Here is a 25,401-nt window from a genome sequence, read left to right as displayed (position 1 = left end):
TATTTATAACAATCAAAAGATTTCATTATTAAATTTAGAAGTTGTACAAATAATCCACAAGTAATAGACAAAATAACCAATGAGAATTTGTCTAAAAAACTAAGTACTAATTTCTATTTAAATTTTAACATTATAATATTTTAAATAAGGATAATTACTTTATAGAAAAAAAATATAACTCACCTTTTATCGATGTATCCCTTTATAGTACCAGGTCCTTCGTCTATGAAAGCACAATTTTTATCTTGATTTAGCATAACAATTAAACTATATACAATAATATGCTGGGTGAAGCCACCAATAATGTGTTTTTTGCCTTCAATAAGGAGAATACACCAAAAACTGTTCCTTAGCAAAAGTAAATTCATGTACACATATTTAGAACAATAAAAGGATTTCATTATTAAATTTAAAAGTGGTACAAATAATCCACATGTAATAGACAAAATAACCAATGAGGATTTGTCTAAAAATCTATGTACTAATTTCTATTTAAATTTGAACTTTGTAATATTTTAAATAAGGACAATTACTTCAAAGAAAAAATAATAACTTACCTTTTACAGATGTAGCCCTTTATAGTGTCAAGTCCTTCATCCATGGAAACACAATTTTTAGGATTGCATCAACTTTATTGAAATATTTCCTTTTCCAACTCATTTTTATCAAGATCAGTGACACTATTCCTCCAAATGCTACTCCATATGACAATCCTAATGCTATTCCATACAAAGGATATTTAGTGCTTTTCTTTTCTTTGTTAATTGAAACTTCAGGAGGACGAGGAATATATTGTGGCCAAGAACAATTTTTGGGTAGGGGACAACCCCATAAATTAGGATTTCCTGAATAAGAGGATTCTGCAAATGTACTCATCTGTGTTCCTTGGGGTATACTTCCTGAAAGGTGGTTGTTTGATAATTTTAGGAAACCTAAAGAGTTAAGAGATATAAACTCCATAGGGATTTTTCCAAAAAAATTATTTCTTGAAAGGTCTAATGACTCTAGCTGACCCATTTCTCCCAAACTACTTGGAATGGTCCCATTCAAATTGTTCATTGAAAGGTTCAAAAACCTTAACCCCTTTAAATTCCCGAAATCAAAAGGAATTCCTCCCTCCAATTCATTATTGGATAGATCCATGGCTGTGAGAGTGGAAAGAATATATGTGTAGTGCTCATCTCTACCCTTTGAAGTCATATCCAATCCATCCCGATATATTTGCCTATAATAAAAATTGGACAATACAATACCATCTTGGTCTTCTATTGTCATTGCTTGCAATGATACAATTGTGTGTGGAATTAAACCTGAGAAATGATTGGAAGAAAGGAGCAAGATCTGAAGGTATATTAGATGGCCTATGGCTGAAGGAATATTCCCTGTAAAATTGTTTTTCTTCATCACCAATACTCTTAGAAAGTAAAAATTTCCAATTGTTGGTGGCATTTCACCTCCAAAAAAGTTGTTCCCAATATCAAGAACTTGTAAAAATGAACAATTTGATATTGAAAGTGGAAAAGATCCATTCAGGATATTACCATGAACAACTAATGACTTTAATTGCGTTAGTCTACTAAATTCATATGGTAAGCTTCCCTTCAAACTGTTGTTTCCCAAATTTAAGACAATGAGAGAAGAGCAATTGGACAAGCTTGCAGGGATCATTCCACTTATTTTGTTGTTTGCAAGATTTAAAAACTGGAGTTGAAATAATTTTCCCAGGCTATAAGGAATATTGCCACTAAATAAATTGTATGCAAGATTTAACATTTTGAGTTGAGATAATTTGCCCAGGCTTAAAGGAATCTTGCCACTGAATAAATTGTCATTAAGCAACAATATTGAAATACTGGAAGGCCATATTGATGGGATGCATCCACTCAGTCCATTTCTTGACACATCTAACTCTGAAAGTTGTGTGCATATTGAATGATTTGAGGATAGGCTTCCTTCTAGATGATTTCCTGATAGATTTAAATATTGCAACTGAGGACTGGTTTCCCATAGCCAAGAGGGAATTACACCCACAAGACTAGCATTTGTTAATTTCAAATTTTCAAGTGAGAATTGTGTTGAGATCCAAGGTGGAAATTCACCATCAATTGTACATGACATTAAAGACAACTCATATAATTGAAAGGATGGAATCCAGATTGTGCTAATATTTAGCACACAATCAGATAAATACAAAGAACTTAACCTTGTAAGCTTGTGAAAGAAAGTTTCTGAAATCAACTGGTGGTGGTTTAGTGACAGGCGTAATGCAACTAAAGAAGGTGGAAGTGAGGAAGAAGAGATGGTTTCATTGAAACGATTGCTAACACCATCCAACACCTGGAGTAAAGAAAGATTGCCTAAAGAATCTGGAATGTTCCCCCTCAGTTCATTGTTAGAAAGATATAAGCTTCTCAACAAAGAGAGACTTCCAAGAGAAGCAGGTATGCTTCCACTAAGCTGGTTGTAAGAAAGGTGAAGTTTAGTTAAAGAAAAAAGGCTTCCAAGAGAAGCAGGTATGCTTCCACTAAGCTGGTTGTAAGAAAGGTGAAGTTTAGTTAAAGAAAAAAGGCTTCCAAGAGAAGCAGGTATGCTTCCACTAAGCTGGTTGTCAGAAAGGTCAAGTTCAGTTAAAGAAGAAAGATTGCCAAGGCAGGAGGGTATGCTTCCATTGAAGTTATTCCATGAGAGATCAAGATATGTAAGACGGGTGAGAGAACAAACGAAAGGGGGAATCATCCCAGTAAAGTTATTTCTAGATAAATCTAAATAGCGAATATAAGAGAGATTTCTCAAACAGGGAGGAAAGACAGTACCTGATGTAAGAGAGATTTCCCTAACAGTGAGTGATGTGAGAAAACGAAGTTGGCACAGGCTCTCAGATATCACGCCTTCAGCAAAGAGATAGGTTATGTCAAGAGAGACAACGTGGTTGGTGTGATTGTCACAGGAGATGCCTGTCCAGTTCGTGCAACAGTCTGTTCCATTCACCCACGAAGTCAGATTGAACCATGATGAAGTCAGTGAAATATTGAGGGCATCTTTGAAACGAAGGAGAGCCTGGGATTCATGGGAAAGACAGCTGGTCGAGAGTAATGGATGGGAAAAAGAAGAGCGTGGAGAGAGGAAAAGGAAGACAAGCAAAAGAGACATGAAAACTAAAAACAGCTTGTGTGAAGGGATGGCCATTCTATTTGGGATGCAGGAAAACGCAGATTGTGGTTTGTTATTGTTTGGGTGGGAAAGGCTCTTCTTATACTTCCTGCCGGTCAACGGGTCAATGATTTAGCAATTAACCAAACGTCTTTAATAAGTTTGTGTCATTACCTTGCACTTGCACTTGCACTTTCTGCAAATTTAAAATAATTTTAAACTTCACGACTTTCGGCTGTTTCGGCGAAAAGCGTTTTTTTTGGGGAAATTAATCAACCGAAATTTGAGGGAATCTCGAGAAGCAGAAAAGCGGTCATGATTAATTCTAATTCTAATTCTAAGTCATGATTAACTAGAGACGGCTTCTATACACATTTGATTACTGACGATCAAGAATGTGATCTTAGAGGTGAACTAGTGATATAAAATAGATTTTAAGTTTTTAACATACATTTTCTAAATATTTGGTTAGAGTATATGCAATTTAGAATTCATTAAATATAATTTTTTTAAATTTGTAAAGGTTTATATTTGAAGGTCATAATAATATATTGTTATTATTTACTTATATTGAAGATGTTTCTTTTATGAAAGCAAGCAACTTTACTTTGAGTGATCAATGACACAAAACTTAGAAAGCATGTAAGAGGATGTAATGCATCATCATCTAACATATGGATTTTCTTTTCGATCACTATTTTTTTTTTTAATTTGCTAGATTTTTCAAAAAGATGAGTACAAATATGATCAACATGAGGAAAATAACAATAAGATTTTGCCTTTATTTTGCTTGTCACATGCAACTTTGATATAAGTAGTAAAGTAAGTACAAAACACATTTGAATTGGCACATTTTTTTAAAAACCACTAATTAACACTCACAAATATACTCAACCAACCCCTCTTTTCACTTCAATAGCTAACTTAACCAAGTAACTAAACATCCACAACAAACAAAACTCTAAACACTTTTCCTATCTAATTATTTTCACGAAACCATGACAAATTTTTATTTATGATTAATATTTAATTATATATTATACATTATTCTTTTATCAAAATAGTCTACAGAATAGATGCATCTTTATGTAAAAGATGAACTTGTCCTTTAATTTTTTTCTGTTGATAATGGAATGGTGCACCCTTTTTCCTACCTAATGTGAAACACGGAAGTGGTGTACCATAGCGTTGCGGACAATATTATGTGTATGAGCTGTAGAAGTAACTTAAAAATTGACTACGACGACCAACATTAAAATTGACTGGACGTGTCCTCGCTTTGAATTTAATAGACTCCTGAAAGTAACCTTACTATCTCTTCCAGGCGAGTTTTCATCTTAGAGGGACGAAATCAGGGTGAAATTCTGCTTAAGCGGATTAGGAAGGGAATAAAGCACATATTATTCTATTGTCTCGTCCACCTTGTAGACACAAATGGGCAAGTTCCTAGCTTACTAAAAACAAATAGTTTAATATCAGACGTTAATTTTACTTCATAGAAATATGAAAAAAAGATATTTACTTTTGGGTCTGAATGACCTCTAAATTATAATGGATTGTTTGATCATTAAAAAAAATAGGTCCAATAGAATGTAATATTATACACTATTGTAAAAAGATTAAATTGAGTTGTTTCAAAGAAACACCATCCAAAGACTAGTCAAACCAAAAGGGTCAAACCACAAACAATTTCATCTTATCTCATGTAATACATATCGATGTTTTAGGTGTCCATAAGTCAATTATCAACCCTCTATCATCGTGTTCATTATAGGGGCTCAAAAGAGTAGACAATGTATGGCATATGCTCATTTCAAAGACCTTACTCACTTCAAATAACTTATAGTAATGAAAGACTTGTAGTTCGATTAGTAAGAATAATATTATGTTCTTTGATCATACCATCCACCAAGATTCAAATCCCTCAAAAGTGAGATTGAAGTAAGTTTGATCCTAGGAGATCTTTAGCCCCTACTTGTGGTAGCTTAGGCAAATGACAACTTTTGCTTTACACGCATACTCCAATATAAGCAATCTAGTTGTTGAACCACTAAGAAAAAACTCTTAATATATTCATTTCATGTTTTTACTTAGTACATCAAGCCAATATTTTGAGATATATCAAACTTGATATAAATTGTAGAAAATGGTAAAGGTAATTTTGCTAATAGCTCATTCTTATATGATAAAGGGGATAGGGTGTCGAGAGAGAGAGGAAGTCATGCAGTTCTACAAGTCTTTCAAAATCAAGAATAACATTTGAAAAAGGAGATCAACTAAGAAGGATTTGTTCAAGGATAACAAGAGTGAGGTTATGTATTGCTCCTTGGACTATTTTGGTTTCAAACTATCTTCATGCAACTTTACTCCTTTAATTCATTTCTTTTTAGCCTTCATTTTCCTTATCTTGACTCCTTTGCTAATTGTTATTTTAATTCAACCATAGAGTTATTTGTTCCATACTACCCGTTGATGTTTGTTTGGGCTTTTCATTATTTTACCTTTCACATTTCGTTAAAAAATGCATAAGACCTTTTAGTAATTAATGCAGAAACAGAGGAAGGTTTTAAAGATAGGACTATCAAACCATGTAGCCTAGATTTACACACAACAAAAATGTCTTAACACCATGAAATATCATCGATTCATATAGTAGAATGATTATAGAATTTTTATTTGCTTTCTAAGTATAGATTACAGATTGGCCACAAGCCACCATAAGCTAATTGCAAGCTTACATGCAAATATGGAATTCAGGATAACACTCTTGTTACTAACTCACTAACTTGTTGACTCCTAACTTGCTCAGTGACTACTATCTCTCTAGATTCCTAACTACTTTCTCTTAAATGGAATAGATGTTTATATATTCATTCTAAGCCTTAGTAATTATTTGTGTCAATTAAAAGGTGACCCAACACTCGATGCTTCATGAAATATGTAGGTTGACTTAATCTTGATGATGAAGCTCAAAGAACTAATAAATTAGGCTAGGGTCCCATTTGGAGGTTTCATTGGTCACTATCTATTGTGTGATATGTTAGATTTGATGTTGGAAGGTACAAAAAGGTTTTGCATGTGTCACTTGATAAACTATATGATATTTTATTTGTACTACAATCTTTTTTTAGTGATATCTTTTTAAAAATTGACCCAAATGTCTTGATACTTGAATATGTTGTTCAAATGGTGTCATATATGTTTGGTTTCTTGTTCCAAGCCAAATGATTGTAATACAATAGATCACATTAAATTTTTTGGGATGCCCCTGCATCAGACACCCAAGGTTATTTGATAAGTGAGTCATGCACTTTACCAATTGTGGATAAAATCCAAGGCATTCCATCTCTACTTGTGAAACCCATGATGAGTCTTCTACTAGTATTCCTCTCTCCTTCACTAGGTATTCCATGTACCATCAATTTTTGGTATTATGCTCAACTTTGTTGTCGAACATCTATTCTATCTACTCTTGTTGGTATTGTGGTAGTTGCTCCTTGAAAGAAACTTCTATATTGTCTCTTCTTAAATGTCTCTAATCATACTAATGAAGATCTACAGTGTTGAATATGGGTGATATGTCAATTACATTTGGTAACTTAACTTCAAGGGTGATACTTGAGTCAAAAATTTTGAGAATTCTTCATGGACCAAACTTATTTATCTTGAGTTTGTTGTATATGCCTAGTAGGAATCTCTCCTTCTTGAGATTTACCTTAAATTCATCACCAACTAGGAACTCTTTGTGTCTCCTTCTCTCATGTACTTAACCTTTTTATTTTTGATTCATTATCTATTAGTGTTTCCCAACTTTAATATGAATTGTAACATTTCATTTAGTTTCTAAATTCATCTACTTCTACACTCCCTTTTCCTTCTATATTGGTAAATCTGAGTTTTGCAACTCTTGTGGGGTGCACCCCAATCAAAATCTCAAATGGTTTTCTCCTTGTAATGATGTTTATTGAGTTATTGTATGCAAAATTTTCTTGTGTTAGGATCATGTCCCAATTTTCTATCTTGTCTCCCACCGGACATCTCATCAAGTTGCTCAAACATTAATATACTACCTTCGTTTGTCCATTAGTTTGTGGGTGAAATGTAGAACTAAACATTATATATTTCTTCTTCTTTTTCATAATATCATCCATACATATTTTTAAAATGGCATTTAAACCTTACAATTATGTAGGGTTACTGTTTATGGTAAGTTTGCATTTGAGTGCAAATTGATCCTATCGGTAAACCAATTTTTCACTGTGATTGATTCTCCAAAACTGACACTGTTTTCCCAAAGAGAAGTGACAATCATTCTAATAGTTGGAGAGATCATTGTGAAATAGCAAGATTCCTCTATTTTTGAGAGGCACAACTCTCTCGTATGATGGGGTTTTTATGGGTTTTGTGTATGTTTAACTTGAAATTATTAAAGGAGTTAAGACAAAACTAAAGGAAGATTAATAACAAAAACCCTACAGGAAAACCTACAAATACTAAATAGGATTTCACTGATAATAATTGCAAAGGTATTTTCATGATAAAGTATGTTTTTCTATGCAATGAAAATGAAAGAAGCATGAAACATCTCAATATATGAAGAGATTAGTAACTCCAACACATTCAAATTAAGATACCAAATCCTAAATGTACTTCATAAGATCAACTACATGGATTATAAGAAATTTAATAGATGTGATTTTCACGTAGACAAAAGATATCACTAAGTTGACATACAAAAAATTAGTAATAATAACTTGAAAATTTATCTAGAACATTCGAGCTAAATACATTCTTTATTGTTTCCATGGAATTATGCAATCTCAAGAACCCTTTTGTACAAAGTGTAAACACAAAAGTCGTCAATGTATCTCTCTAAGAATTTCTCCAAAATTTCCCCTCTATAAAAGTCCCCTTTACATTTTAATTAGCATTGTATTTATACACTAGCTCTTTGATAACTAGCTTGTAACTACTTTTTGTAACTACCTAAGTAATCACTTTTCATAACTACCTAGGTAATTATTTCTCCCAGCTACCTTAGTAATTACTACTCATAACTATCTAAGTGATCAGCTTTTACAACTACTTGTTGGGAACAAGTTAGGATTTACCTAGCTTTTCTATAAATCGGATTAAAATTATAAATTTTAATTACAATAAGTGAGATGAGTCAGTTTCACAAAATGATAATTTAAAATTTGTAACTAATGAAGAGCATGTTATTGGTTTTTTTGCGATGAGCTTTGTGTCTCTTCCTAATCCATGAGTCATGCATTCAAAATCAAGGTCTATTAATCAACAACCTATCCTTCATGGAGCCTCACCTTGACAAAAATTTAAATCTTCATGCTCTATTAAGTTTGATCACTAAATTTAACTCTTTTATCGCAAAGATAGGAAATTTTCTCACTTAGGGTTAGGATTATAGGATCTAGGTAGTGTCCTCATTACTTTTTTCACAAATTTAGTTTCTCCTAGTGCTCCACCAACACCTCCAATTGCACTTACTATCTTATTCACTCAGTGCAAGTTACCTTCAATGATCTCATCTTCAGACATCCTCATTGTCTCACATTTATACTTTAGATTATGCATCTAGACTTGCTTGATCTTTAGATCTCCTTCATAAATCTTTCTTAACTTATCCCAAATTTGTTCTACAGATTTACAACCCATGAACTTCAATAACTCTGAGTCACTCAAACTACTGAAAATTGCATTTCTTTCCTTGGTATTATTCTCATGCTCATCGATCTCATCCAAAGTAGAGGGACCACTAGTTAGTATAACTACTATTAATAATATCTCCTATTCCGAGTGATGGAGAATTTAAATTATATTCCATATGTGCCTTCCAAAAGGAATAATTCATGTCATTAAAATTTGGTACTTTTGTAACTATCTTCCTACACCATCCTAGAGCTTCTCAAGTGGTTAAGATTTACTTAGAGGAACCTTTCTCTAATACTAGTTGTTTAAACACCACAAGACTAAGAGGGGGGGTGAAATAGTCTTATCCAAATCCTTTTAAATTTCTTTAGTCATAAATACTTATCAATTATCATTAACCAACTAAACATCAATGAAAGATTAAATGATTAACACCAAAATTTTACATGGGAAACCTAATGTGGGAAAAACCATAGTGATAATCACACTCACAATATAAGTGATTGAATACAATATTTTAGGCACAACACCAAGGAAGCTCGGTACTCTTGATTTGGAATTGTAGGGTAAGTCACACAACCTTAGGGAAAGATACATTGGACATATATTATTGAGATGCACGATCCTAGAGCAAGATACAAATCTGCCAAGCTACCAAAAGGACTCGATACTTTTTGACAAACATTGAGAAAAGATGAATTGAATCTGAGTAGAATCTCCTTATCATAAATACATCACAAGTTTCTATTCACACTTTTTCCTTCAACACATGTACTTCTACATTATCCTCAACCAATCCACACCTCAATTCACGCACTTGCACATCTACATAGATCAACTTATTCATCAACACACTCAAATGCATCAACCACACACAAACATAAATTACACAAAGTCAGCCACCATGAAGTATTTCACTAAATGTGGTCCACTTTAGGAGATAAAGGGGACCACAATACATCACAACATGTCTTCCTAAGTTGATTCCAACAAACTACACATACCAACACATCCTTCAAAGTCAACATCAAACGTAACATGTAGATAAACAATAAAGCACCTTAGCCAATCAACCCAAAATAATTTTCTAATGCAAATAACTTAATATGTATCTTCACACTCCCCAAGAAAACCCATAACAACACTTTAACTCAACCTCCAATCAATATCCAGACCAAAAGAGTATGATCTGAATAAGATAAACCAACTAAGTCGACTAGAGACCAATACAACAGATAGCGCCAAACAATAAAACAACATAACTTTAGTTGCAGAGAAAACCAACACTTGAATTTTGAACTATAACATTGCATGAGCAATAAGAACATGCCCTCTAAGCTAGAAAACTTGAACCAACACTGCAGAGTGATGCAGATCATTCTTTGGAGTAGTCTTAATAAACAACCTCACTATTAACAAACTACAACAACCAACTTCAACATTCAAACTACTAAGGACCTAGAAATATAATACTACAACATCCACAAAAATACGCATTAAATCCAAAACTGCAAGTTATCCTCTTCAAAAGAAGAGGAATGCAGAGCATTCTCCCATAAGGACTTTAAATACTCTTTCTTGCATATTTCAACTTCCTTTACTACCACCTTTTAGAAATACCACATACTCACTAAATATTACAACTAGACATCATAACAATATCTGAACTCTCATTTTCAGATCACACATACCAATTAATAATTAGATTAACAAAAATGACCACAATTGTACTAAAAACACAATTGAGCAACTACAACTTCCTCTTTACCTATGTCATTAATACACACAAGTGTGATATTAATGACAACACCATGCAAACTACAAATTGTAGACACCTATATAATACTCCTTTAATTAAAAAAATATTTATTATTTATTTAATTTATTTTTAATAATGTCTTGGAGGCCCCTGCCTGTTGTCTCTCGTAAAGATAAGGTTGTGAAGCACCCCTTAAGTTGTTGCACTTTTAATTTTAAGGAGACTCCAAGTGTGGGGCTGAGTTTTCTACCATTGGACATTGACCTTATGAATAGCCCATTTTTGGTGTGTCTTCTTTTGTGATAAGATCAATGGAAATTTGGGCTTTGAGGATTGTAGGCCATACCCTTGTTATCATTAATCACATAACAACAATTATGTCTTCTTTTTTGCAGTGTTTTCTTGCCAGTGCAATGATCATCAAAGAATTAGATTTTTTCACATTCAATACCGAAAAATAAATTTATACTTGGACAGGCATTAGGCAAAAAACAATTCCCCAGAAACATGTCTCTAAGACATCTTGCTACATTTGTGGCACTTTCCATTACATCTCTGAGACATCTTGCCACGTCCTGTGGCACATCTTGTTGTGTTCCAGGCATCTATTGTCATGTCTATTTTTATGCAAAAATACATATTTGGACAATATTATTGTGTGTTTAGATCTTAAAAACACATTTGTGGCATATATCATCGCATCCCTAGTATCTTTCTACGTATTTGTTTAAAGAGATTGACAGAGTTTCCCAACTAATTCCTTAGGATTCCTAGCCAGTCAACCATCAGGTCAGCATTTCTACCTTTCTATTTTTAGTTCTTTCAAACCCTCATTCATCCAAAACACCAAGCTTGCCAAAAGTTCAAAGTTATATTCTTGTCCTCACTACCTTCCATCAAACTTTGATATCACTAAGTGGTCTCTTGCTTAGATCTATCATCTTCAAGTAGGACACCATTATAGTCTCTTGAGTTAGAATACCTTACCTTGGAATTTTTCATGTCGCAAGAAGTCATATCTTGCTTGAGTTATCGATTCATGGATATCTATCATAATCCTAATTCTATCATCATTTGGAACTTCATTTTAGGACCTTTACAAGGAAAACTCATGACTTTTGGTCGTTGTCATATATTTGCCCCATCATTACCTCTTGATTATCTTTCCGTTCCCCCAAGTCAAACTTGGCTCTTATATGATTGAAAGTAGTGCCCAAATACTCAAAAGAGAAGCCTAGGAAGCTTAAAGATCTCAAGACATGGATACTTACACTTATGATGAATAAGAGTTTTACAACACTAGGAATTTCAAAATATGTAGTAGTGAGCAATATTCGGATGATGAGTCCTTAACCTCAATAGAGATTCAAAATTATTGTCCAACTCAAAATTCAACAAGTTGCTTGAGACAATCTTATGCAAGGATCCACAATTTTATTTCTTAATGATTTCTCAAGATGGTGTCAAGTTACCTCCCGATTTTGATGTTTCTCAACTTTTGGAGGTCAACCAAGATGGTATCGATGCTAGTAGAAATAGACATAGAGATACCCAAGTGTTTGAGTCACCTTCATGCCTTTTGGAAAAACTAGACATCCATATCCAAATGTGTACTTGATAAACCCATGAGCAATATCATACTGGTGACCTTCATAGTTGAAGAATTACCAATACACATAGTAATGACCAACACTAAGATCGACATCATGATACAAACCAAGGTCATGCTCATGTTCGTACTTTCACTAAACAATCTCATGTTTCTGTTAACTCTTACACCAATTGTTAGCAAGATGAGATGGGGGGGGGGGTGAATCAAATAAACTTACTTTTCAACAATTTCATCAGATTCAACCTCGGTAGCCCTTTCTAGATATGACTGTAAATCATTCAAACATATAAACATATAAACTTGAAATATCAAAAACACATAACACTGGATTTAACATGGAAACCCAAATAGGGAAAAAACACTGTGGGATTTCAGACCCACAAGAAAAATATACTCTTCTAGAGTATGCTTAGTTAAAAGAAAATCCTGTTAAAGATACATACACATTGCTAGATGTGACCCGGTTAAGGGATTTCCCTCAGATCTGTTAGGATCTTGCACTTTGTTAGAAGTGACCTTGTTAGAGGATTTCAAACACTCATTCAGAATGTCACCTTGTCAAAGGATTTACAAATAAGACTATTAGGTCCACTCGGTTAAGAGATTTTGTCACTTACAAAAATAAATAACAGTAATAAAATATATTTGCAACTTTACATCTGAAATGCTAAAGCAGATTCTATATGTTCAAGATAATATTTTCATAAGGCTTGTTTATTCTTCTGTTGGGCTTGTCACTATGTTCTTCAAACAAATCTTCAATCTTCTGTACTCGGTAGTCACCTTTGTAGCATCATTGTGCTTCTATTTGCCCGCATACTTTGTTCTTCATCTCCTCCATATTTATAAACAATTCCTAACCGCTTAATCTCCTTAATCACATTTCCCATGATTAATCTTAGCTATCAGTTCATCAAACTTGACTAGGTTCATTATATCCTTCGAACTGAAAACATTTCATCTTGCCTTGAAACTTGTATTTCTTCCTTGGTACTTGTGCTCTATAATAACCCCACAATCTGTGTTGTAGATCTGACTATCAATTTTCCATAGCCGTAGATCCTTAACAAACTTCTTGCACGACATTCCAATCTTCCATAAATCTCTAGCTCATCGTTTATCCTTCATTAAATAATGTTTATCACTCATTTAATGCATTTTGTTATAGCTCGGTTGAAACTTGGTTAATACTGGACTTTACTCGTTAGATATTCTATCTCGATTACTTCTGTTCAGTATACTCGGTAACTGATAAACTTATCATTTACCGACTGGATCCCTGCTCGGTAAAATAGAGTAGTAATATCAAAACATCATAATCTCATCATTGTCAAACTTGGTAATAGTTTCCCATTGAATAACTCTTTTTGTGTCATTTACTGACATCTTTATACTCATGAAAACATAATCTTTAAGATATGACAACATCATATTGAATTAGAAAATCAATTGCTTGACATCAATGACAAAATAATAATATCAAGATAGTGATCATTCTTAATCAATAATCTCAACAACCTTAATTTATTGTAATGCCAACAATCTCCCCTTTTAGCATTGATGGCAATAACAACTTCCAACTTGATTTCTTCAATTGATTCGAACTGTGGTTGATCATCACCTGTTATCCTTGAGCTGTAAAACTTTGATTCAAATCTTCTCCCTTTCTCAATAGTCTTCTTTCTTTGGTAGACTTCTCCCCCTTGCTTGGTTTTCTACTCAGTAGTCTTCTCCCCCTTTGACAACAATGCCAAAAGTAAGACTTTATCAATGATTAGTCCCACTATGAAGTATGTTGTCGGCTGGTAAAACATGTACAAATATATCATCTTAGTCTCGGTCAAAGCAGTTTGTCTTCATTTATTATTTCCTGCACAACTTTAGACAACATCCTAAAGTGTGTAAATTAGCATCAACTCATAAATAATATTCTATAAAGTCATAAAATTGATGCTTTCACCGAATTCTGTCAGTGAGTACTAGATAGGGGTAGGACCCCTAACTTACTTCAAAGATACTCAAAAGTGTCCTTTGGTAGTGGCTTTGTGAAAATATCTGCCAATTGTTCTTTTGTGCTAACATATTCCAGCACAACTTTCTTTTCTTGAACTTCTTCTCTAAGATAATGATACTTTATTGATATATGCTTTGTCTTAGAGTGCATTACTGGATTCTTTGAAATGTTAATAGCACTTGTATTATCATAAAATATAGTTACTGGCTTGGTAACTTTCTCAGTTATACCTTCCAACAGTTGTTTGATCCATGCTATATTGGTACAATTACATATTCAGCTGCAACTGTTGACTGTGAAATGCATCCTTGTTTCTTGCTAAGCCAACTAACTAGTCTTTCTCCCAAAAAGAAAGCTCCACCACTTGTGCTTTTCTGGTCATCAATGTTTCCTACCCAATCAGCATCAGTATAGACTTTTAAGTCAAAATCATTCTTCTTTTCATAAAATAATCCATAATCTTCAATGCCTCTTAAGTATCTGAAAATTCTCTTGATTGTTGTCATATGAGTTTCTTTGGGATCTGCTGAAAATCTTGCAGTTATCCCTACTGCATGTGCTATATCCGGTCTGCTATGAACTACATATTGCAGCTTTCCAATCATAGATCGATAAAGTGTCTCATCTACAGATGCAGATTCATCATTCTTTGATAGTTTACAATTAGTAGTCATAGGAGTACTTACAGGTTTAGAATCCTCCATTCCAAATTTCTTCAAGATTTCCTTTATATACTTGGATTGAGTAATGAAAATCCCATTTTTCATTTGCAGTATCTGTAAACCTATAAAATACTTTATCTATTTGATTAATGACATCTCAAATTATTTGCACATTTCATTTCCAAAATTCTTATATAAAGAGACATTGCCACAAAAAATAATATCATCAACAAATATGGCTGAAATCAATATTCCATTATCCTCATCATTCTTCATATGCATGTTGCTATTTTCACTAGTCCTCATAAAACCAATCCTGATTAAGTATGAGTGCTATCTTTCATACCATGCTCGAGGTGCTTTCTTTAAACCATATAAAGCTTTGTTTAACTTGCATACCTGATTTTTATTCTTCTCTTCAATAAATCCTTCAGGCTGTTCTATATAAACTTCTTCTTCTAGTATACCATTCAAAAATGTAGATTTAACGTCCATTTGATATACCTTGAAATTTTTGTAAGCAACATATGCCAACAATGTTCTTACTCCTTCAAGTCTAGCCACAGGTGCAAAAGTCTCCCCACAATCTATTCCTTCTTCTTGAGCATAACCTTTGCAAACTAGTCTTGCTTTGTTCCTAATGACTTCACCTTTTTCATTTAGTTTGTTTCTGAAAAATCCACTTTGTACCGATTACATTTTTCTCTTTTGGTTTTGAGACCAATGTCCATGTTTCATTTTTCTTGATTTGTTCAATCTCTTCTTTCATAGCATTCACCCAATATTCATTGCTTAATGCTTCTTTTACTATTCTCGGTTCAAATTCGGATATCAGACATGTGTTCTGTCTCAGTTTGTTCCTTGTCATTACTAGATCATCCTTATCTCCTATAATCTGACTTGATGTATGATTCCTTCTGACATATTTTGCTAATATAGGCTCGCTAGGCTCTGTCGGTTCTATATGATCTATTGGATCTGTAGGCTTGGTATGATCTTCTTCATCACTCGGTAATTGAACATTTCTACATTTGCTTGCTCGGTAAGACCTCTCAGTTGAACATATACGAACTCTTCATAATCTTCTAGTTCTTTAGAGTTTCCTTCATCATTCCTTTATGCAAATTCATCAATTTTCACATTTGCACTTTCCACAGTTTTGTTAGATGATTTGATCAGACATTTAAATGCTTTACTCCTAGAGGAATAACCAAGAAATGTTCCTTCCTCACTCTTCGGATCAAATTTTCCATTCGTGTCATCTTTGTGAACATAACATTTACTACCAAATATCTTAAAATAACTTACATTTGGTTTCTTGTCATACCAGATTTCATAAGGAGTCTTCATAGTTCATTTCTTCAGTTGTACTCGGTTTAGGGTGTAAACAACAGCGCTTATTTTTTCTCTCCAAAATGTTTGGGGTACTTTCTTTTCTATCATCAACGTTCTGGCACAATCTACAATTGATCTGTTTCTTCTCTCAACTATTCGATTTTGTTGTGGTGTCCTTGGTGTAGACACTTGTCTCTTTATACCATGATCATTGCAAAATAAGTTAAATTCATCTGAAATGAATTCTCCTCCTCTATCAGATCTAAGACATTTCAACTGTCTTCCTGTTTCTTTTTCAACTCTTTCCTTATACCATTTAAACATTTGAAAAGCTTATGATTTCTCTTTTAGAAACATAACTGGCATCATCCTTGAGTAATCATCCACAAATAATATGAAGTATTTGTCACCATAATAACTTTGAACTTTCATAGGACCACAAAGATCAATATGTATAGGATCTATAATTCCTTTAGAAGTGTAAGACTTACTTGTAAAGCTTGATTTTGTCATCTTACCCATCTGGCATCCTCTGCATATAGCATTCACAGGTTTTTCCAAGTTCGGTAGACCTCTTACTGGGTGCTTATTACTTATTTTGATCAGATTATCAAAATTTACATGACAAAACCTTTTATGTCATAACCAGGTATCTTCTATTTTTTCATACAGACATTTGTTCCAAGTTGAGTCAAGTTGAAATGTGTTACCTCTTGTTTGAGTCCCAGTAGCAGCTAACTTTCCATGCTTGTCATGAAGTTTGACAATTCCTTTCTGAAATTCTATTCGGTATCCTATATTGTTTAGTTGTGTTACACTCAAAAAATAGTATTTCAGACCTTCAACCCAATATACATCATCACATTTAGCATTGTCAAGAAGTGTGATAGATCCTTTACCTTTAACAGGACATGGTGCATCATTACCAAATCTTACATAACCTCCATCATAATCTTCTAATTTAACAAACTTGTGTTTATCTCCTGTCATGTGATGTGAGCATCCACTATCTATGATCCAAGAATCATTATTATTTATGTGTGATATTAAGGATTTTTCTTCATACCTTTCTTCATTTGATCCATCTTTGATAGCCACATAAACAACTTCCTCTGTCTCAATCCCATCAAATTTATCATCATTGGATTCCTCATCAACTACTAGGCATGTCTTTCTATCTCTTCTTCTGAATTCTCGATGTCCTCTGTAATGGATGTCTTTCTGTCTGTCTTCTCAGTATTCTCTCTTTTCTCTAGATTCTTTGTCAGGACAGTTTGAAGCCATATGTCCAATCTTATCACAGTTAAAACATTTTAAAGGTAACTTTCCTTTATACTTACCTTTTCCTCTCGGTAACCTTCTGGCTAATAGTACTTCAAACTCTTCTTGCTTTCTGATTTCCTCATATAGTTTGTGTACTTCTTCCATGGTTTTTTGAAATCTCTCACTTGCTCCACTGGAATCTCCTCCAGCATACTTATACATTATATCATTGTAATCATCAGATTCACTAATATGAAAAGAACTAAAAGCATATTCAACTTTGTTTACCGAGGATCCACTATTATCAAAATTACTTAACTCAAATGCATGTAGCTTACCGATAGTAGCATCCAGAGAGACTGGCATGTTTGGTACAGATCTCAATTCATTAATTGTAGAGACTCTAATAGCATAAGCAGGTAAAAGTGTTCTTAACAACTTACTTGTTACATCCTTTTCTTCAATAGTACCTCATGCTCCTTTGATTTGATTGACAATTTCCTTTAACCTTGTGTTGTATTGATTTATGTTCTCACCTTAATTCAAGTTGTCCTCTTAAACTATCTACTTTTTCTCTTTGAACATGTTCATCTCCACCATAAAAAGATACAAGCTTATCCCACATTGCTTTGGCATCATTACAACCTTCTAGACCGTTAAACTCTGAGTTGGTCAATGTTGATGTTATCTCAATCATTGCTTGAGTATGTTCTTTCTTTTCTCTTATTTCTTCTATTGTCATCGGATAGGTGAGAGGTGCAATGTAATCATTTTCCAGATAATATGTTGCATATTCTCCAATTCCTGATAGATGCATCTTCATCCTTTTCTTCCATGTAGAGAAACTTGACTTGCTCAACTTTGGTGCTTCCCTTCTATACATCTTTGGATCTTGTCTCAAGTTCCTTTAAACTTTACTTTCGGAGTGCTCTGATACCAATTGTTAACTCTTACACCAATTGTCAGCAAGATGAGGGGGGGGGGGTGAATCATATAAACTTTCTTTCCAACAATTTCATCATATTCAACCTCGGTAGCCCTTTCTAGATATGATTGTAAATCATTCAAACATATAAACTTATAAACTTGAAATATCAAAAACACATAACACTGGATTTAACGTGGAAACCCAAATAGGGAAAAACCACTGTGGGATTCCAGACCCACAAGAAAAATATACTCTTCTAGAGTATGCTCGGTTAAAAGAAAATCTTGTTAAAGATACATACACATTGCTAGATGTGACCCGGTTAAGGGATTTCCCTCAGATCTGTTAGGATCTTTCACTTTGTTAGAAGTGACCTTGTTAGAGGATTTCAAACACTCATTTAGAATGTCACCTTGTTAGAGGATTTACAAATAAGACTGTTAGGTCCACTCGGTTAAGAGATTTTCTGTCACTTACAAAAATTAATAGCAGTAATAAAATATATCTGCAACTTTACATCTGAAATGCTAAAGCAGATTCTATATGTTCAAGATAATCTTTTCATAAGGCTTATTTATTCTTCTGCTGGTCTTGTCAGTGTGTTCTTCAAATAAATCTTCAATCTTCTGTACTCGGTAGTCACCTTTGTAGCATCATTGTGCTTCTATTTGCCCGCATACTTTGTTCTTCATCTCCTCCATATTTATAAACAATTCCTAACCCCTTAATCTCCTTAATCACATTTCCCATGATTAATCTTAGCCATCAGTTCATGAAACTTGACTAGGTTCATTGTATCCTTCGAACTGAAAATGTTTCATCTTGCCTTGAAACTTGTATTCCTTTTGTAGCTAGGAATTCGGAAATCATCACAAGCAAATCAATTATTAGTTTAGCTCAACCATGAAAGCTCAAATGTAATGACCAATCCTAAAAACACTCAATAAAGACATGAAAACAAAACATTCAAGATTGAAAACTAAGCAAACCAAATGCAGATCTGAATATCTCCTTCATGTGGCTCCATTGTCCTTCTTACTCCTTCAAATAGCTTTTATTTGTGGATCTCACCTTCAAGTGCATAAACCTAATGTGAAAGCAAGATTGACAAGTAGTGCAAGAATACTCAAAGTGTGATTGAAGAAATTCATCCAATTTATAGACAAATTGAAGAAAAGATCAAATTAGCATGAAGAGATTCGAATGGAAATTTCAAATCAAGAATGTCAATTATGACAATTTATGACAAATTTGCACTTTCTATGCAAGATTGATTGATTGATAATTATGACAAATTGAAGAAATTCATCCAATTTATAGACAAATTGGAGAAAAGATCAAATTAGCATGAAGAGATTCGAATGGAAATTTCAAATCAAGAATGTCAATTATGACAATTTATGACAAATTTGCACTTTCTATGCAAGATTGATTGATTGATAATTATGACAAATTGCTATGTCAAAATTGATTGATTGACAAATTATGACAAATTTGCTATGTCATTCCCATGAAATTAGGAGGAAAATAGGAGAGAATTGAAAAATAGATGAATTAGAAATTAGGAAATTAGAAAATGAGAAAATTAGGAATTAGAAATTGATGAAAATTAGGAAATTAGGAATTAGAAGAAATTAGGTAAATCAATTAATAATTGGTCATTTATTAATTAATTCACAAAAAGAGGAATAATTAGTTAGCCAATTAAATAAACATTTAATTGTGACACGAAGACTTAGGATAAATAAATAATTTATTAATCCTAGAGGGAGAAAGGACAAACAAGGTTAAATGATTAAATCATGAAACCCTAGCAATGCAAGGATGACAATTAGGTCATGATTGAAGGATCGATTTGATCATGATTCTGACTTGATAAAAGACCAATGCTGACAAACGATTGAGATTGGTTGACAAACTGACCAAGATTGATAAAGAGACCAAATTGATAGGCGCCAATTGACGAGGAACAATGACTAATTGATCCAAATTGACATGATTGAGAAAGACGACGATCGATGTCAAATCGATCACAAAATGACAAGAACGACAATGATCGATGACAAATAGATTGCAAAATGACAAGATTGAAAATGACAACGATCAATAATAAATCAATTGCAAAATGACAAGATTGATAAGAGGACAAAACCCTAATTAGGATTGACGATGTCCAAAATGATGTCGAAATGACGATGTCAAAATATGACAAATGAGCATGCACATTGATGCGACAGGATAAGATTGACCAAAATCATGACTGAAGATTGCTATCGACAAGACCAAATTCGAAAACGAGACAAATGAAGAATGCAGAAGAAGGACTCGATGCTCGCAAATGATAAAAACCAAGTGCGTGACATAGGAGAAATGTTAATGCGATGCAAAAACCCTAAATAAGGCAATGCGCAAATGTTAAAGTATGATTCTGCAAGCATTGACCAGTTTTAGACGTCTACACCTTCCTTGGTACTTGTGCTCTGTAATAACCTCACAATCTATGTTGTAGATCTGACTATCAATTTTCCATAGCCGTAGATCCTTAACAAACTTCTTGCACGACATTCCAATCTTCCATAAATCTCCAGCTCATCGTTTATCCTTTAGTAAATAATGTTTATCACTCATTTAATGCATTCTATTATAGCTTAGTTGAAACTCGGTTAATACTGGACTTTACTCGGTAGATATTCTATCTCGATTACTTTTGTTCAGTATACTCAGTAACTGATAAACTTATCATTTATTGACCGGCTCCCTGCTTGGTAAAATATAGTAGTAATATCAAAACATCATAATCTCATCATTGTCAAAATCGGTAATAGTTGCCCATTGAATAACTCTTTCTGTGTCATTTATCAACATCTTTATACTCATCAAAACATAATCTTTAAGATATGACAACATCATACTGAATTAGAAAATCAATTTCTTGACATCAATGACAAAATAATAATATCAAGATAGTGATCATTCTTAATCAATAATCTCAGCAACCTTAATTTAGTGTAATGCCAATAGTTTCATTAAAGGAGCATCAACATGGTCATATCCAAGGTTAATGTCAAGATACCAAATAAGGTCGTGGTCATGGTCCCACTAGACAACATCATGTTTTATTTGATGATAAAAACCAAGGTCATGTTTCTAATACCCATCATAATCACATTCATGATCCTCACACTCATTCAAGGTTCTCTAATCAATATCAAGGTCATATTCTAGGTGGTTAATATGACAATTTCATTCCTCCTCCACCACCTCCAAAAGACCCATATAGTAACATTCCTCCACCCAGTACCCAATTCCTAGTTATGTACCTCCTCTCGGTAGTCATTACAACATCTTCATTCCACCTCCTCCTCCACCTAGTGGCTCAAACATAGGGATAAATCGAAGGAAGACAACACCTCCTAATGATATTTGCAACAACAAGTGAAGGAATTACAACAACAAATGGCTAGTATGCATACTCTTGTTAAGAACTACATGCTTTAGGATATTTTTCCTTATCCCTTTGATAGGAATCTACCCATACCACCCTTTCCCTCTAATTTTGATGTACCTAAATTTGACAAGTACAAGGGAAAGGGTGATCCTAAGAAATATATTAGAGAATTATTCAATGATTGTATATAGGTATCTGATGAAGATTACTACCTAATTCACCTCTTCCCTCATAGTCTAGGGGGACAAGCCATGTAGTGATTTTCACGATTACCACTTGGGATTAGTTCTTGGGGTGACTTGGCTAAGAATTTCATTCAACACTTCTCTTACAAAACTAAGTATGAGGTCTCAATGACAACTTTATATACCGCCAAACAATGTAATGGGGATTCTTTTTTATCTTTTACAAAGATGGAGAAGCTTGGCTAGTCGATGTTGATGCCATGTTCCACAAAAGCAATTGATTGAGATGTTCACATAGAAACTCAATTAGGAAATTGGGTATGAAATTTGTAAATTATGCTTGACCACATTTCAAGAAGTTGTTGAGAAAGGTTTGTCCGTTGTAAAGGCCCTTTTTGAACAAGTTCTCATCAATTTTTTAGAGACAACAAAAACGATTCAAAAGCATAAGAAAAGCCTCACTTTTGGAACAAGAATAATGTCACAACCCTCCTTTATAACTCTTTGGATTTGATACAATTCTATTATATAATTTTTGGTTAAACTAATTAAAATGATTGAATAAATGTTATAAAAGAATAAAATAGACACACACACACACTTGGAGAATATAATTCAAAAAGTATTATTTTTATTTTATTTATTTCCACTCACAATTATGGCACATGTTGTAGGAGGAATTAGAAGTTTCTAGAGGATTCTCCACCACCTTGCATGTAACTCCTCCACTAAGTTTTAATCAATTCGCATGAATCCAATATTGGAAAAAAATCTCTTTTTTCAATTAAATTCTCTAGGTAGTGGATCGAGGGATTTTTCTTATAAAATTGTATGCAAGTTTCAAAGAAGGGAGTTGATTATGTTTTGAAGTAAATTTCCCAAGCTTTTAGAAGTAGGATTTTCTTTGGTAGTCTCATTTTCATTGCAGGATTTTTAAGTTGTTGTTTGAAAGATTTCTCTCAAGTTGCAAGGAAGGATCAAAGGATAGCTAGAGGATTCAACATCAAGCTCAATAAGCTAGGTTCTCCTCTTGTTATTTCACATTCACTTATGAGAAATGGTATTATCCAAAATATAGTTCTAGATCTTCCTTTATTGTAAATCTTCTCTTTTTATTTAGGAATAAATATTGATAAATTTCTTTCACATAATGCATGTAAAAGATAGTTTTATTATCTATTTTATTTCCCTTAAGAAAAATAGGCACATGATCTTTCTTTTTGCTTTTCCAAAGATTTTAGATCTATCCAAAAATCATGTTTCCCTTTTTTTTTTTTTTTAATTATTAATTTTTTTAATTTTTTCTTGAGATTAGAAATCTTCCCTGTGTGATTAAATGATATGAATCTTAATATTTATTCTTCTCTTGAATTCTTTTCTTTGGCTCTTCAAATGGAAAACTGAAAGTAAAATCTCATCCTTTAATTTAATCTTACTTCTCTAGAAATCCCTCTCTGTGAATGTAGATTTGATCATAAATTTTAATTCCTTATGAGCAGCCTTACTTCTCTATGAACAGAAAAGTCTGAAAATAAAATATAACCCTCACTGTGTTCATTATTCACTGTGGAAAATATTATTCTTTTCTCTCAGAAAGCCCTCTCTCTATGAATATTAATTTTCTGATATATGTGAAATCAACTTAAAACAATTTGCCTACCTCTGTGATAACTTAATTATCTATATTATTTATGAAGCAAACCTCTCTATTTCATCTCGTTCCTGTATTTTATTCTTATTTTCATAAATACTCTTTTTATTTACATTAAAAAAAATCTGGGAATGTATAACTATATATATATACATTAAATTTAATTCAACAATAATGAATATATTAAACATTTCAAGTGATTAAAAATTAAAAATTAAAAATAAACATGTTTTCGAAACTTGGTTCAAAAAACATCGGGCGGCATGCATGGGGGAGGCGGTTATCGTAACCGCCGGGGAAGTGGTACCCTCCACTTCTCCTGCGATCACTGTCACAGCAGTGGCCATAGGGTAGTGGAGGGGACCACGAGGTCCCCTCATCACTGCAGGCCTGCTTCTGCAGACCCGCAGTGGTGATGGGACCCATGGGCCCCACTCCCCACTAACCCTTAAACAATTCGCCTACCCTTTTTTTTATATATATTTTTTTTCTTAGGCTTTTTTTTTATATAAATGTATAAAATACAATTTATAAATAAATGTATAAATTGCAATTTAGAAATGGTTATTTTTTATTTTTTTATTTTTCCTTAGTATAAACTTTAAGATTAAATTTAACTTAGAAAAATTTACAAATATTGGGGATTATTGAGTAGTAAATTCACGATTAATTTATCTATAGTAAATTTATAATTGTAAATTATATTATATCAAATGTTATAATTAGAATCATTCAATCTATTAAGATCCATTGGGGGAACTTATTTGGCATTTAGCAATTAATTCACATTAATATGATTTGAATCAAATGCCTAAATTTAATCGCTATTTTTTTTATTGCTTAATCATGCATGCAAGTTACACTATTCTTATAACATGCAAATTACTTATAGATTAATTACATTTATTGACGTTTTCATCTCCATGCAAGTACACATGTAATTATTAATATGCAAGTTTCATGATGGTCATTGTTATGCAAGTTATATTTCAAGTTTTGAATAATAAATAATTTAGCATGGTTTTATTTTATGTGATTCATCAAGTAGTTATTTCAATTAATTAAATTATGCACGTTCAATTAGTAATTGTTTTCAAGTATGATGTTTTCATAGCTCATAGTTAGAAAACTAAATAAAGGAAGATGGAAACCAAAACCTAGTAGCGTTCGGTATATACGGTGCCTCTATGTCACGCTTACGGGTAATGTCGTTGTGTTGAACTGCTGCACTTAATGCCTAATAAAGCTACATCAACGACGTATGTGGCATCATCCCTATAAATTGTCGAGGATTAATAAGGGACACTTGGAAGTTAAAATCCAAGGGGCGGGTAATCCCCCTTGGATCGATAATCTAATAAGATAATCTTTAAATGATTTAACATCCGTTGAGTTAAACCATAGTAAACCCCCTTTAGGGTTGATTAAGTAAAATGATTTTATGAAATTGATTTAATCTTGAAGAGATATTGGTGATTGACAAATTGGTCAAGGGTGACGCTTATGATAGGTAATTAGGATCTAGTTGTTTTAGGCCACAAGCAATAGGCCATCTTGAGCCTTTTCTTAAAGCGCTACCATCATGGGTAGCAACCACAGAGAAACTATTTGGGACATTGACCCTAGAAAGTGTTGCATACCCACTAATCAGTTTACATCAAACCATAGAGTAGAAAATTGAACTACATATTTTACACCTTGATCCTGTGCCGAAACGGGTATGT

The 25,401-nt window shown here is 33.1% G+C and overlaps 1 protein-coding gene across 1 annotated transcript; it reads right to left on the bottom strand.

Annotated features, from left to right (window-relative positions):
* Positions 1-419: 419 nt before the first annotated feature.
* LOC131053518 (LRR receptor-like serine/threonine-protein kinase GSO2) lies at positions 420-3,213 on the bottom strand. Its single transcript, XM_057988131.2, has one exon. It carries the CDS (start codon positions 3,184-3,186, stop codon positions 577-579), a length of 2,610 nt encoding a protein of 869 aa, XP_057844114.2. The 5' UTR covers positions 3,187-3,213; the 3' UTR covers positions 420-576.
* Between the last annotated feature and the right edge of the window lie 22,188 nt (positions 3,214-25,401).

Source organism: Cryptomeria japonica, chromosome 11, assembly GCF_030272615.1.
Source record: "Cryptomeria japonica chromosome 11, Sugi_1.0, whole genome shotgun sequence".
In the NCBI taxonomy this organism is placed as follows: Eukaryota; Viridiplantae; Streptophyta; class Pinopsida; order Cupressales; family Cupressaceae; genus Cryptomeria; species Cryptomeria japonica.
This window is presented reverse-complemented; position numbering and strand designations above follow the sequence as displayed.